This window comes from Camelus bactrianus, chromosome 1, assembly GCF_048773025.1.
Source record: "Camelus bactrianus isolate YW-2024 breed Bactrian camel chromosome 1, ASM4877302v1, whole genome shotgun sequence".
Lineage (NCBI taxonomy): Eukaryota > Metazoa > Chordata > Mammalia > Artiodactyla > Camelidae > Camelus > Camelus bactrianus.
Genome location: NC_133539.1, coordinates 64,058,546 through 64,074,537, shown reverse-complemented (window position 1 = coordinate 64,074,537; position 15,992 = coordinate 64,058,546). Strand labels below are relative to the sequence as shown.

Here is a 15,992-nt window from a genome sequence, read left to right as displayed (position 1 = left end):
GCAGGACCCTAAGCAAGGAGAACAGGTAGCTCATGCTCAAAAGACCTGAACTCCCAGATGACTTTCAAGGAAGGGTTTTTAAAGGCAGCCATTAGGGTTGAGGGTCAGGGTGCCTGATCAGCTGGTGGACATTCTTCTGATTGGTTGGTGGTGAGGTAACAGGATAATGTTTCAGGAATTTCAGTCATCAGCCTTCTGGTTCCAGCCCTTCTGGGGTCTACGGGCTTGTGTTGAGTCAATGGTCACCATCCTCCATCAGGTGGGGGTCTTAATTTCTGCAGAACAACCCAAAGAAATGCATCAGATTGTTATCTGCATCCCTTCAGGGGGAACTAGGAGTCATGTGACTCTGTTGTTCTAATCACTGACTCCTTGACCCTACTCTTTGGGACTCAGGAAAGGTCAAACAAGAAGTGGGGAACACAAGGGCCTTGTACCTGGGAGGGCCCCACAGGGCCCTGCTCAGTTTCATTCCCCCCTTTTCTTTGATATTCCTCAATCCTGAGGGGAACAGGGATGGGTCAAGAAAGGGGATACAGTTTTAGATAGAGGTTAATCATAAACTGTGCAGGGGAACTTGGTTTTAGGGGGACTCAGTTTCACAGGGAGTTGGATTCAGCAGCTGATGCAGAATGGAAAACAAAGTTGATTGCATGATTATAGTGGCTACATGTTGTCAGACAACAGCACAGCAGTGGCTTAGTTGAAATATAGTTGTTCCCAGTACACACACCTGAGAGAAATGTCATGCGTCCTCACAAACACTGAGTCTATGATATAGTAAATCAAATGACTACACATAATCATGAATTTCATGGGACTCTTACTGTGATGCTCCTCAGTGTAGGCCAATAACATAAGCAATTCTGGCAAAGTCAAAATGATGCAGTCCAAATGCATGGCTGTTTGGTTTGGCTTATCTAAAGACAAATTATATGATACCTAAAGAAATAGATGAATTACATAGCCCCTATACTGTTGTCCATATGTGTGATTTCTTCTTGCAGCTGAGTCTTTTAGAAGAAGTATCAAGCAGCAGAAAGTTCACAGTTTCACACTGATTAACATTGACAAGCACCTGGAATGGTGCTATTCTTTATTGACAAGCACATAAAAATTAATAACTGAGCTGAAATGAGGGTTGCCATCCATTTATGAAAGTTTAAGGGCCTAACCAATATAAATGCTTAAGTATTAGGCTGCTACTCTGATCATCCACACTGAAGTCTTTTAGAGAATAGGCTTCAAAATACCAAGAAAGTATTTTTTTAAAGATGTTTTGACTGTATTAGCCAAAGGGAGCCCAATAGAAATGCTTACATTTAAAAGAATTAAAAAAAAAATAAAATCTAAATGTATCCACAAGTCACTTTGAGCTGTTTACACATTCAACAGATATAAATTATAACTTACTTCACAGACCCTCGTGTAGAAGCTTTCTTTCTAAATCACATTGTTTTAGGGTCTGTAATAGCAAATTTTTAAATGCTCATCTTGAATGTTTGGGTTGGGTATTGGTTAAGTTAGATCACTCAACGATAAATGAATGAACAAAGAATGAATATTCATGGACATCGATTATATAGCAAGTTCTGTGCTGGCCTGAGTGACTTTAAATGACAGACTTTTTGGTAAGTAGGTAATTCATACAAGCAGTCCCGCATTGATTCCTGGAAGAAACATTGTAAAACTGATCTTTCTAAAATGAATTATGTAACCCTGTGAGAATAATTTTATCATTTGTGGTTGCATTTTTAACAAGGAGCTTAACATCACATAAAAGGATACTAAGGAACAAGCAAAAGACCATTAACAAGTTTTTAAAGATGCAGTTAAAACACGATCAGTTAGAATAGAACATTTCAGTCCTAAGTTTTAAAGTAATATGGGCTTTGAATTTTGGGGAACAGATTTCCTCGTTTTATAAATAAACTAGGACTGTGACTTGTGTACAGTCATAAGGCAAAGCTGGGACTAGACACTTAGTTCTCCAGATCATGTTACCATATAGCTGTTAATATGTTCTCATCTTTATAAAAATCATACCCAATTGATTACTAGGGGCATTAGACCAGGGATTCCTAACAATTTTTTTCATCAAGCACTCCTTTAATATTGTATACTCCTGTGAAGCCCATGTTTTATAAGATCTGGCTACAATATACTTACATTTTTAATTTGAAACATGGAATTACAATTATATCTTCTAATCAGCCTAAATAAACGTTAACAAGAATAGATATAATTCTAGCCCAAACAAAAATTTCCATTTGAAATTTTGAAACAATTGGAAATAACCCAGAGAACTCTTATTACCACCTTTACACAGACCCACAGAAGTCTGGGACCCCACACAGCTTTGAAATTACTGTCTTAGTCTCAAACAGCTTTTCAGGACATAGGAGATGATGCCTCCTTCTTCTGTAACAAGCAGAAGTATACTGTTGGTCTTCATTAATAAGTCTGGTTAGAAGTAATCATACCTATTTATAGGAAAAAAGCTACAGGACAAGGTTCAGAAGCTAAGTGTTAGATTTAGCTATGTATCTTTGACTCTAATCTCTTTGGTTCTTCCTTTCAACTGTAAAAGGTATACATTTTTTCTTGTGCTCAATCTAAGATCTTGACTATAGTTTTGAGACTCTGAACCTAGTCTCTTGTTCACCCTTTTTTGTTTGTTTTCTTCTTTCCCTAAGACGATTCCTTTAAATACTGAATTTCTAAAGAGCAGAGTATAATTGTCTAAAGAAAAGCAGGCCTGTTAGAAACAATATGTATGATGTAAGAAGTGTTCCTTTAATGTTCAGTCCTTTAGTGAACAGCTTTGTATAGCAAAATCTCACCTGCAAGGTGTCCTCAAGCTTTGTATAAAATGTGTGCTCAGCATGTTATAAAACAGTTCTGTTGAGGTGCATTTGGGTCTTTGGATTTGTGGTTTGTTTAAAGCACACTGCCATTAGCAAGTTTGCAGCTCGTTTTCTTTATGCTTTCTTGAAAAACATCAAAAGTTTTAAAAGGTTGATTTCAGTGCATGTGGTAGTGTTTTGTGTGTGATTCTTTGTTCCTGTTCTAAACTGTTATTAACCACTGAAGTGAACCTTCTCCCGGCTTTGGCCTTTTGGTACTCACAGTGTATTCAGAACCTAATTACAGATTAGTCTATATTTGAGACTTTTAGAGCAAGTATCAGAAGACTCAAAAAGAAAATGAGAGTAGCAGTATCATTTCGTGTGGAGATAAAGAGACAAAGAACATGAATGGGTGTCAAGTCATCTGAAGAAAAGAAAAAAGAGAAGGAACTTCATTCAGACTGACGGTTTATGAGTCGGGGATTATGGGAATATTCATGACTCAATCAAGAAACACAATGAATTGATGTTTGAAATTGTTCATCTTTTAAGTAAACATTGGGTGAATGGAAAGTAGACTCAGTATTCACTACATGTAGAGCTGGCTATTTCGGTGTAACAGAAATAGCAGTTTGTTAATCCCTTCCTGAGCTGGTTTAGTTTATCAGGTAATTCACAAATTTATGAGTTCTCTAGCTATAAATATTTAATACAGAATTTTAATAGAAAAAAGAGTTTGCTTTATAATTAGCATGCTAATCTGTACACATTCTGTGGGGAAGTAATTTCTAATGGTGAATAAATTAAATACAGTTAGATTTGAGGATTTGAAAACACTGTAATACTGAGACATTAATTTGGAAGGATCAGAAAGTAGAAAGTTTTAATTGCTAACATTCCAACTTGATTTTTATGCATAATTCAGTTTTATGTGCAGCCAGATGGCATAGTTAATACACAAGACAGTGCTGGAAACTTACATCAGAACTTAAAATGAGTGAAATCAAATATGGAAAATTATGCTGCTTAATATTTGTAATATAACTTCCTTGTAAAGCATGGAATCAGTTTACTCTCCAAAGCTGTGTGCTTGTGTAGTCAGCATGTTTTACCCTTCTTAAATAAGGTGCAAAAATTAAGTCGAAGTTGTTTCCCCTACCCTCACCCCCGCCCTCACCGCGTACTGTGTTGTGAGACCTGCGTATTCTCTGTCCCATGTTGCTTACGTGGTTCACGTGACCCGCCGGCTTCCCTTAGTCTTTGTTGTCAGCGTGTACCCTGCCTCCTGTTCCCAGCCTGCCCTAGCTCTTGGGGTCCTGGCGTAACATCCAGAAAGCCTGTCACGTGTTTGTTTGTTTGTTTGTTTGTTTGTTTGTTTTCCTTCTTGATAGCCTATAGCCCTTCTCGTCTGTGCCATGTTTTTGGGAACTTCATTTATCAGGTATTTATTGAGCGTGCATAGTGAGTCAGGTGTTGTAGACGCTGAAGACGCTGAGCCTTTTGGGTCCAGTTGCATGCTCTTACATGATTCTCTTAAGATTTTCTCCAAATGTAGAGAGGTCTGGTCTCCTCAAACAGTAATAATGTTCCTCTGAGTATGGTAGCATATTACACATTTTTTAGACATTCCTGGAAACATAACTACTTAGGAGGTGTTCGATAACAATTTCATTCCCTAATTTTTATCAGAATGTCTTATTTCACATAAAAGGTGAAACATATAACAAGCACACTTGAAATAATAAACACTTTTTTGGCTACATGTAGAATCTGTACAGTAACAGGTCTAATATGTGTTTCTAAATTGGAGGAATGTGGACAAGGCTGACTCTCCAGGCTTAATGTCCTCATCTTTGGCAGTGATACCTGCAGGGTTGTGTGAGAACCAAATAAAATGTGGGATCTGTAATCACCCAAAACGTAGTAGCCACTTACAGACTTACAATAAGTAGACAGTAAGCAAGGAATTATTCTCAAAGGTGAGGTATCACGTGTGTCCCCATGTTACTCCATTAAGCCCATGGTGTAAGTGAGGGAACCAGTGAAGAAATTAGTTTTTAAATTTAGTATTAAAAGGATACATTTATCACAATTACTCTGATCATAAAATACTGTGTAAAAATAGCTTTTTAAAGGGAAAGGCAATTTTTTGTTTTTATATTAAAATTCATTTTTTAAGCTTTCATCTATATGAAAACCATTGTTTGTCTCAAATTTTAGAAGAATTTGAATTTGATTCAGATTCAAACACCTGCATCAGAGTGGCCCTTGGTCTCTTTCAATACAAGTAGATCTTGCTCTGAACAGTCTGTTGTGAGTGACGCTACTGTCCCACCCACTCACAGACAGTCTGTCCAGCTGAGCATGGAGGTCACTGACAGGGCAAAAAGCTGGATAGATCTGGTCCTGCCTGATTTTACTCAGATCGTGGAGCAGATAGAACGGGATTTCCTTTCTTCATACAGTACCATTTTCCCAAGTAGAAATAGTTCTCAGTGTAGAGTTTAGAGAGCTGCTAAGGCTCTAAACACTTGTTTTTGATTTTCATGTCTTGTGCTGTTTAAGCTAGATGATTTTTTAAAAACCCCATTCATTTCTAAAATTCTACGAGAAACAATTATAAAAATTCTTTTTCTCTTAATCCTGCCCCCTTTAAAAATTCTTCAACTGATGAGCTGTAATATCTAGAACTCTCTAAATATTTAGTAAAGAAAATAAGTGAAGCTATTTCTAAGCAACTAGATGGATTAATTTTAAATATAATAATGTGGCTTTCCTTTGAGAAAAGAAGTATGTTTACTGGTTTGACTGCTGGTAAAAAAAAAAAAAAAAGAAAATACGGACTACCAAAAAGTGCAGACTGAATTTCCAAGACATGGATTGGAATTATTTTTTCTAGTTTCTCTAGCTTAAATTTTTATATAGAAGGAGTTAATGCTGTCTTTGTGATAACTGTTATCAGATTTTCTCAGTAAATAGTTTGATTAAAACAATAGGGGTCCCCTCCTCCCCTGCTTTTTTCGGTGTGTGTTAGTCTCAGACTAATACCAAGAATTAGAAGTGCTAAATTACTGGGAAAAGAAGATGATGCCATTATGGTCTTTATATGCAACCATCGTAGGCTTTGTTAAGTTCCTGCATGCTAATAAGAATTTATAAAAAGGACAGTTTCCCTTTTTATTGGCTACTTACCACAAATGCTGGCTCACTCGTAAAAAGGGATACTTATATCTTCAATTGAAGGTTATTTATTTTTGACTGTAAAAGATATAAATGTTGAATATTAATGCATCTTATATGGTTTTTCTCTAGAGTGCTTTACAGTTTTGCCTCTAAATCACCAGGTTTGAACTAGTCGCTTCACTTTAATTGATAATTTTCACTAACATGTTAAATTATGTTAACAGGACAAAAATATTAGTTACTGTGCTTAATATAACCTGTGTTTTAAAATGAGAGTTGAATGATTAAGTTATCAATGAAGTAAATAAATTGTGGCTTTTTCTGTTTTTAGCACTAGGAGATTGACAAGTCTTGTGATTAGTTTGCATTTTGAAGAAAATTTTTGTATTTCAGAGAGAAATTGAACATCTATAAATATGAAAACCCAAAATCAAATAAAATAATGTAAATTTGTCTTCATGGGCTCTGGTGTTTTTAAACTTTCCTTTCTTCATTCACAGCTAGAAAAGCACATTTTTATTTTTTAAAGTGTTTTTGCCCTTTTCATGGTTTTATTTTTTCCATAGGTAACTTTTCTCATTACTTTATGCCTAGAAAGTCATTTCCCAATTGAAGACCAGTTATGTACTCACCTGTATTCTTTTTTTTTTTAATTGAAGTATAGTCAGTTTACAATCTTGTGTCAGTTTCTAGTGTACAGCATAATATTTCAGTCTTACATATACTCTTTTTCATTATAAGTTACTACAAGATATTGAATATAGTTCCCTGTGCTGTACAGAAGAAACTTATTTATTTATTTTATATATTGTATGTAGTATCTGCAAATCTCGAGCTCCCAATTTATCCTTTCCCATACCCTCCCCCCTGACCCAGTAACCATAAGTCTGTTTTCTATATCTTTTGGGGTTTTTTAATTTTTAATTATTTTTTATGTATTCTCTTCTAATTTTAAAAAGTGGTTTTATTATTTTATATTTTTCTCTGCTCCAGATATTGCTAACCATGAGTCCTTGGTTAGCTCGAGAATCTGAGAACTCTTTAAAATTCTATACATAATTTTATATATATATATATCTACTTGATTTTTCTGTGTAAGGATCCATAACTTTTATTAGATTCTCAAGGGGATCTGTCACAAACCTCCATCCTCCTCCCCTTTCCAAAAAATTGTGAAGAGATACTGCTACAATCCATTTGAACTTGATTTGGGTATAAGATGGTGTGTGGCGCTGAGGTAATTTCCCCCCTTTTCCAAAGTAAAGTATCCCAGACCCTTCATCTCCTGTGATTAGTGATGCCTTTGAAAATAAATTAGTTTTTAACTAATTTATTATCTCTTTTTATCTCCACAGAGAAAGTTAGGGAAATTCAAGAAAAACTTGATGCTTTTATTGAAGCTCTCCATCAGGAGAAATAAATTGTAATAAGTGAGTAAAAGTCCTATTACTACATTGATACTGGCTAAACACAAAATTTATATTTTAAACTTACTTTAATAGTTTATCATCCTACTTAACCATATCCTACTTGCTCCTTAATAATAATTTTAATGTAAGTAAATAGTTTAAAAAGAAGAAATCTCTGACACTAGATTCTAAGTTTCATATGTATACTGTCCCTTTGAATAACTTGATTGCCTTGTGGCTAAACTAAAAGTATCTTCTAGAACTCGTGTTGAACAGAACAAAGGTGAACAAAGCTAAGATATTTCATAATATGCAGGTGGCTCATAGATTTTCTGTGTGTGAAGAATTGAATTGTAACTTTCATTATTTTAGTCCTCATTATTTGTATTCAGTGGATAATAATGTGTATGTTAACTTGCAAAGCTTTATATTTGGCTTGACTAAAATTTTTAATAATTGCTCTTAATCTTATTCTCTTATGTTTAAAAACATTCAAATAAACCATTTTTCTGTTTAAAGTAACTTAGATAGCTGTAGGTTTTAGGACTCTTCAGAATGTATGGGCTCTTGTCTAATTCTGTAGTCTGGCATTATAAGCTGTTCCCAGTAAAATAACTGCATATTTAAAGACTTCCCTTAGTAGCATAGTTAATTGTAAATTACTCCTGAAGAATTATAATTAGTAAGTCTTTTGCTTTTATTGAAGAAATTGAGAAAGGGAAAATGCTATAATTAAGACCTTGTCATTTATTTAAAATATTTAATTAATTACTTTATCTGTGAGCCTTACCCTGTAGGCAGCCTGCAACACAGAACTGAAAAGAATAGAAACGTGACAGATTCTCTCCCTTGCTGCATTCAGTTCAGAAGTCCTTAAACCAGACGACGTCCTTTCCTCTACTGTAGGGGCAGTATGTTGGAGAAAGTAAGCCAGAAAGGGAAGCACAGCTCAGACAAGCATCATTCAGAACCGTACACCAGCAGTGAATGAGAGGAATGAGCCAGAAAGCTTTATTTAGAGTGATGCTTTGTTACTTTGTTTTGTCTCTTTCATAAGTTAAGACAGATGTAGAGATATATACAAAAATATGTCTAGAAACTGAATATCAATCATCTTTACCACAGGCCAAAAATAATGCAGTGTTTTTAAATGTCTGCATTTGTAAATGTTTTATACAACTCCAGTGATGAAAATTTTCTTTTAAAACCATGAAGTTATGGTATCTTCCTCATCATCATATTTATTATCAGTAGTTAATGTTAGAAACATTTTGAGAGTCTTCTTGATTTGGAGATTCTCTTCTTCAGCACCAGAGTTTACTTGATATTTTTGTTTACAAATGTGGTTTTTTGGCAGGGAAATTCACAGAAATTCTATTAAAAATATAAAATACGTTTCTGTCTTTTCATGAAATAAGGAAGCCCAAAGCCAACCAGTGCTTTACAAAATAGTGTTGTTTCCCTAAGCTGGTCAGTGTGACATTGGGAGTTACCGTTGCTGCCAGGAACATACCTTTTCCTGCCAGAGTGTCTGTCCCAACTGCAGGCGGGGCAGTCCTCAGAGCCAGGTTGTGTATAGGAAGACAGTCCCCACTTCCTTGATTTCTTGTCTGTATCTACTCTTCCCAGCCCTCAGGACTTACAGCTCTGAACTGCTACATATATCTATGAACTGGACAGGTGATCTATGCTGTACCTTGCAAATCCATTGAAAAGAATCATTCTGGCCAAATGGTCACCTTGCTTCCTTCTGACCACTTAAAAAAAGTTACCAAATATCTTTAAGGAATAGTTTCTCGATGACAGTTTTAAAATGCATGGAGTTCCTCAACCTGATAGTTTTGAGTAACTATCTGATATTTCTGATACTTGCTGAAGATGCTTATACCCAACATAGCCATATGTAAAATCTTTCTATCAACCAATTTTAATGTTTTTAACTTTGTATAAGAAATGAATTCTAGTATTTTTTGATTCATACACATGTTTGATAAAGTTATGTTATATTGTTATGGTGGCTATTTTGAATTTAATAAAGCTAGCAAACTTAGACAGTTAAGCTTCAATGTTTTTATGATCATGCAATAGTAAAATTTACTTTGAAACTTTACATTTGTCTCCCCAGACCTAAATTTAATCAATAAAAATTCTGTTTATTTTCACAGAATCCTACTCATAATTACCTCTGCATACATCTGAAGAAAGAAAACTCCAAAGTCTTTTGTCCTGCCTTTTTTTCATCTGCTCTTCCACCTTTCTAAACATAAAATAAAGTCATGGGAAAAAATAATTTATATGTGTTAGAGGCGCTTGAAACATCAGCTGCCTTTTGAATGGAAGAACAGTGGAAATGACATTAACATTCTGTTTTATTGTACCGAAGTGACAAATTGGGATAATTTAAGCGGTGTGGCCATTAGGCTCAGTCCTTGAAGATAAGAAACTTGCTCTCCTGCTTGTTGTCTCATTTGTGGTGACACTAGTTCAACTAACTCACTAGCTGATGTTACTTGATGTCACTTTCTTTTCCAGAAAAAGAATGCTAGGTGTATTGAAATAAAACTTAACAGCAGTTTTCTAAAGGCTATCAAAAATTGTATATAAGATGATGGTAGCCCGCTGAGTTGTTGTCTGTATCTATAATGTTCTATGCCCAGAAACTATTTGACTGTGATAACTCAGTTTATTTATTTATCACGTAAAACAAAGCAAGTTAACAGAGAAACCCTCAAATACATCGATTTGGGCTACAGTAATTCCATGTATATTCAGCAAAAGAGATTTCAGTTCTTCATTGACAGCTTAGAAAGTTGCCTTCCCAGGCTAAGTCAGTAGCAGCTTACCTGTTTGATTCAGTTGGTGTTTTTGTTCTCTGTCCATTTGAAATTCATTCATTTGGCTGTTGTACAATTGAGCTAGGCTTTCTGTTAACAGTGTTTTTTCACCTGTTGACAGAGTTATTGGATTGTGACACAGGATAGGAAAGATTAAGAATAATCAACTGACTAATTTTGTTTAGACTGTTGTCAAACATTTCAACTAGCCCTCAGGAAAAAGCTTTCTTTCATAAGACTGAATTTTTAAATAGAAATTATTTCAGCAGTTAGAATAATGTTGACCATCCTCCTCTGTGCTGAAGATTTAAAGGAAATATAAAGTTTAATTCATTGCAGTTCAATTACAATAATATCCTCACATCATTTTCATGTTTTTTACATAAATATTTTTTATTGGCTAAAGGACTTTAAAGCAAAGTCATTTTTGACTTTAAATGTCATTTTCATTTAACTCTGCTCTTTGCTGCCATTTCATTAAGCCTTTTTTATTCTAATAAAAATGCCCATTGTGTGACAGTTTTTATTTTCCAGTTTAATTTCAAGTTTTCTTCGAATTATGTTTTGGTAACAGTTCCCTTGCCACACCTTTTTTTTTTTTAATTTACCATCAATATATATTCTTTATTGTGATCTCTCTTAATATCTGACACTTAATATGCAAGTTATATCAGTCATATCATTGAAGGATACCACAAAATATTTCAGAAACTGAGAGTTCAGGACATAGTTTTTTTGATCAGAAAAGTAGATCCACTTTTAAGCAGCTAGTAGCAATATACTTTGTTTGGTAGCTGAGTGGTCGAGAACATTTCCTGTGTCCTTTAGACCTGGGAGGGGGAAATAGGAAGGGGGTGGAGCGCCCCAGGATTGTGTACAAAGGTTAGGAGATGACATCACTGGTTAATTCCCTCTAACCAGTGCTGGCCGGTGGGCAAACACCCTCACTGAAGCCGACATCATGCATTATTAATTAATATTTTGCAATTATGAAACACAACCACTTTACAACTACAGATCTATTTCTAAAGAAGAAGGAATAGGACTGTATTTCTTTCTGAGAGCTATGGACAGGGGCAAGTGCCCTGAGCTGTATTCCTACAGATTCCCCCCAGGCAAAAGGCTGATGTTAAGTCAGTACTTATCACAACCCTTTGTATAAATTTAAGAAAGGGGTGGTCGGGTATCCATTTCTTTGAGATCAGTATTTGTAATTTAAATATATAAATAGATGATAAAAAAATACTATTAGAAATCCCATATTAGAGTCCAGATATTCCCCATCCCCCTCAGTAATATGACTTCTTTCATAGATTAATATTTTTTTCCCTTTATGGCTGTCTCAGACTAAGCATGCCAAGCCTCTCCACCCCTGCCCCACTGAAAGTGAAGTATTTATTAAATGCAGATGTTATTAAAAGAAAAAAAATTAAATTCAGATTCTCAACAGTAAACCCTGTGTTTTGTGTCTGTAGTTCAGAAATTACAGATGATTCTGTTGTAAACAAATCACTATACAGAAGTATGCAACTGTAACAAATGAAAACAAATTCAATATACAGAAGTTAAATTCTAACTAGACCAGGAATCATTTGTTTTTCATGTCAGAATCTGCAAAGAATAGAGTGAACAGAGCTCTGTATGGAAGACTGAGTAACTGTAAATAGATTCTATCTAGAATTTACTGGATCAGGGCATCAGTTTTAAAAATCAGTTTATGAATGATAATGCATGATAGGAAACAAGCAGTTCTTACAGCTTCATGGTTAAACTATAGTTCAGCTGAGCTATAGTTGTAAGTGGAGCAACCAGCCTTCCCAAGTGGCTTATTTATGTTCTCTTTTATTTGTATCATCCCACCTTTCCAGGCTTTACAACAGCAGACTCCTTCCCACAAGTTGCCTCTGGATGGAAATGAATAGTGTAAAAATGAGTAGGGAATATTGCAGAAAGTGGTACTTCCTAATCGTATAATCTGAGAATTTTACATACGATAAGATACAGAGTGTAGGTTTAAAAGTTAAATTCCTTAACTAGTCGATTTTATTTTTATTTATTTTAAATGTATTTATCTGCAAAAAGAAATGTGGTATTTTAGTTTTTGATAAAGGGGATCAGAGAAATTTTTTTTTAATTTCAGTTCTCTAAGCTGATATATGCTATAGTTTCAGGTACTTTAGCAGAATGGAAATGTGCTCGCAAATAAGCTTACCTTTTGAATAATCATGGCTTTGTGTTTAAATATTTAAAACTTATTCTTGTTTTTACTTGTGCACTATGAATGAACTGTGTATTATTTTTAAAAACCTTCACACTACTTGTAGATGTAACTGCAGTTTATATTTTGCCTGTGCTTGATCTAAGGTCATCTGTGTAGATGAGTAATTAAAGATACTTAAATCATGTTATAATTCTGTTATTGGAGAGCATCTTTTAAGTGGTCTCTATTTTAATGAGGGAGAGAGAAAGAAACCTGTGCACCTAGGGTAATAGTTTGACCCCACGGTATAACCAAATCCATGGTCTAACAAGCCTCTTAATGTGGCTCTTCTCTGAACGCTTGAATTTCACATGCCTCATGTTTCACAGTTGTAATTTGTGGTCTAACAATGCTCTTTTCCATGTCTTGATACTCATCAATACATTTTGCTATTTTCTTTGGTAGAATTTATTAAAAAAAATTTTCTAATTGCATTTGCTGCCAGGACCATCATTGTCATTAATGATGGTAACATGTTCAGTCATATATGAGGCTTACTAAAAAGTCATCATTAAGTATTAGAACTGGAAGATCACTTAATTCCATCTACCCTGTGATTATGAACTCCCGTTCCTTATAATTCCTCCCAGAACTTTGTTCATAAATGATACATAAAAGATTTGGTGATCATTAGATGTGTGAAATACGGCAGAGCATAAGAATGCCTTCTCCAGGATTCATGTGGTTGGCTAGAGTCAAAACTAGGAAAAGACTCAAAATCACGATTGCTTCCATAAGGGGTACACAGGGTCTGGAGTGTGATTTATTTCTGGTGAATAAATGGCGAGGCAGTCTTTGAATTCCTTTAGAAGTTTTGTAACAGAATATGTTTCAGTCATTTTAGCAGTTATTTCACTGTTATCAGCACTAACAAACCAATCCTCATGTGAAGCCCCAAAAGTAGGTGCATTTTAAATTGTTTTCATCCTTTGTGCAATTCAAGTTCAAAATATTCATGGAGCCAGAAAGTTTGAAGAGTTTATTTCCTGAAGATTTAATAGGGTAATTTATGTTTTCTTCTAATATTTTCAAATGATGAAGTAGTATCTTTGTCAAAGTGAGGTAGCTACCATGTGCTTGTAAATAATCAGATGTATAATTATATTACAAAACGTGTTTTAAAATAATTATTGTTTAAATAAAATTTAAACAATAAAATACCCAATTTGTGATAACTAAGTCATAATTTCTGCACATCTCAGACTAAGTTGATAGATGTAGAAAAATTAAGACAGGTTCTACAAAAATTGTCAAAGATGAAAAAGCAGGATAGTGCCAGGAAAGTTTAAATGTGAGTGATCTTCAGCCCAAAGAAGAAAATTTTATAAAATAAGGGTAAGAAAAACGTGCATTGTAAGGCACTGGATTAAATGTGTATTTTAAAATGAGAGTGTAAAATGGGGGAGCGTATATGATCACCCTCTGAAAGTCTTGTGAGCTTTATTCACATTCTGTAAGAGCAGTGTTAAGGTTCATTTGGGATCAAGTCATTGACGAGGGGGTAACTACAGCTTTTAAATGGTTTTAAATCAGTTGTCCCTTCATTATTGGTTTTGTTTTGTCTTTAATTAAATAACCCAGGTGTAGGCTGGTCCCCATCCGATTATTTGAGGGAATGCAAAAAGTCATTTAAAAAAAAAACAAAAAAAGTAGGCCAGAGGCCCCCCTGAAGCCCACCCAGTCAACATGCAGTGACATTGCCAGCAGCCTCCACCGAGGCATGGCGTACAGTTGTGTGAAGACGACTAGTGACGCTGCTTAGAGTTCAAAGAATTGTCCGTTCTGCTCCTTACTCTTGGAGAAACTAAATCGTAGCAACAACATGGGGTTTTAACTTAGAATTGTATCTACTTATCAAATAATATGGTCATGATCTAACACTTGGCCAAAAGTTTGTGAGGCCTCTAACATTTGTAAGAAAGTATGTGGGGAATAAGTTAACTCCATCTTCTTGCTTTGCTGAAGTTTTTCTGGGAATTGGGCCAAATCATCAGAAAGCAGTACTGCTGGGACTACTTACTTTTATCCACTTCTTAATTTATCTAAAATGCCCTTAGCTTTCACAGACAAATATGATGTGATGCACCTATTTGAAGAAAATACACAGTATCTTTTTTGCAAAGGTAAAATCTAATGACATATCTCTCTAGTCACTTGAGTTCATTAAAGTAAGGATTACTGGATAATTCAGCACCAGCAAAGTTTCCTGGTGCTTCCCTTCTGTCAGAGAGCTCAAGACGTCAACTGTTTGTTTGCATCAGCTGCCAGGGATAAATTAATGCTGAAATTAATTTATCCCTTAAGGAATGAGCCTATTCATTTCTCTGCTCCCTTAGTTTGTGTTCTATTTTTGTTTTCAATCTTTTCCATCCATCTTAACACAGAAATAGTCATGCATCATTAACAAAATGCAATACTTACTGTTTCTCTGTAAAGAAATGTGTTTGCTGGAGGGCTTAAATCAAAAATTCTCACACTTGCAGTCAATGACGCTCCAAGTGGTACACAGCCAATCCCTTTGTATGCTAAATATATATATAATTTTTTTCTACACTCAATTTCTAGATAGTGAAACCAGAAGTCACCTTACCTATGCCTTAAGAACGCAGCACACACCTGCCTCCCCGCTGCCATGAGCGACACTAGCAGGAGGAGATGCCCGATGTGTGTTGGGAGAGGAGATGCATAGACGCGCAGTCTGCGGCCCTTGCAGGGGTGGTACCACCCTAACTGAGGGCTTGTATAAAGGTCTTAGCGGCACTGAGAACACAGCAAAGAAGTGCACTGTCACTGGCCATGAGCTTTTGGGGAATCTATCTAGAAACCCCCCTGAAGCCTTTTTAATGGTCAGTATCCTATCTTGCCAAGGAGTGATCCTATGAAAACTTTTTGACTTCCCTTAAAATTTTGAAGAAAAGAACTCAAATTTAGAGCAAAGGAATCACTATGGCTTGTGTCATGCATTCATTATCACAGGCAGTAGCAGTTCCATTTTATAGATTAGGAAATAGGCTCAGAGAAGTTTGAAGTAACCAAGGTCATTGGCGTGAACAGCAACGTCTAAATTTGAAAACAAATCTGGTTATAAACCTATGCACTTTCCAAAATACGCTCTCTCAAAAATACTTTGAAGAAAATGAGCCTATTTATAAGATTGAGTATATTAGGGCACTGATACACCTAGAAAGTGTAGTTTGAGCTAACTTTACGGAAATGGCCCAGGATGGTTTTCCCTCGCTATATATAAAGGCTGTTGTTGCATCACCAGGGTGGAGGAACCAGTAGAGGTGTGGTTCCCTACAGGGTCCTGTGGGGCAAGGCCATACGGAGACTGGGGGGTCTAATCTCATGTCTATCCGGGCTGTAAGTCTTAGGAGTAAAAATGAGTCCTCTGCAACTTTTCAGCATGTTAATCATGTTAATTTCCCCTTTTTACCTATTAAGTTTCTCTGACTCT

The 15,992-nt window shown here is 35.4% G+C and overlaps 1 protein-coding gene and 1 long non-coding RNA gene across 5 annotated transcripts in view; one reads left to right on the top strand and one right to left on the bottom strand.

The window, feature by feature from the left end:
- OPA1 (OPA1 mitochondrial dynamin like GTPase) overlaps positions 1–12,686 on the top strand; it is an 83,444-nt gene extending 70,758 nt beyond the window's left edge. For all 4 annotated transcript variants that reach the window (XM_074365817.1, XM_074365819.1, XM_010959268.3 and 1 more), the window contains 2 exons: positions 7,388–7,462; positions 9,607–12,686. In XM_074365817.1, coding sequence (XP_074221918.1) covers positions 7,388–7,452 — 65 coding nt within the window. In that variant the 3' untranslated portion in view covers positions 7,453–7,462; positions 9,607–12,686. The remainder of the gene's footprint in view (positions 1–7,387; positions 7,463–9,606) is intronic.
- LOC141577940 (uncharacterized) lies at positions 35–10,386 on the bottom strand. The gene is made up of 3 exons (XR_012507593.1): positions 10,285–10,386; positions 6,042–6,107; positions 35–275 (listed from the first exon to the last, which is right to left on the bottom strand). It is a non-coding gene; the product is annotated as an uncharacterized LOC141577940 (long non-coding RNA).
- Positions 12,687–15,992: the final 3,306 nt, after the last annotated feature.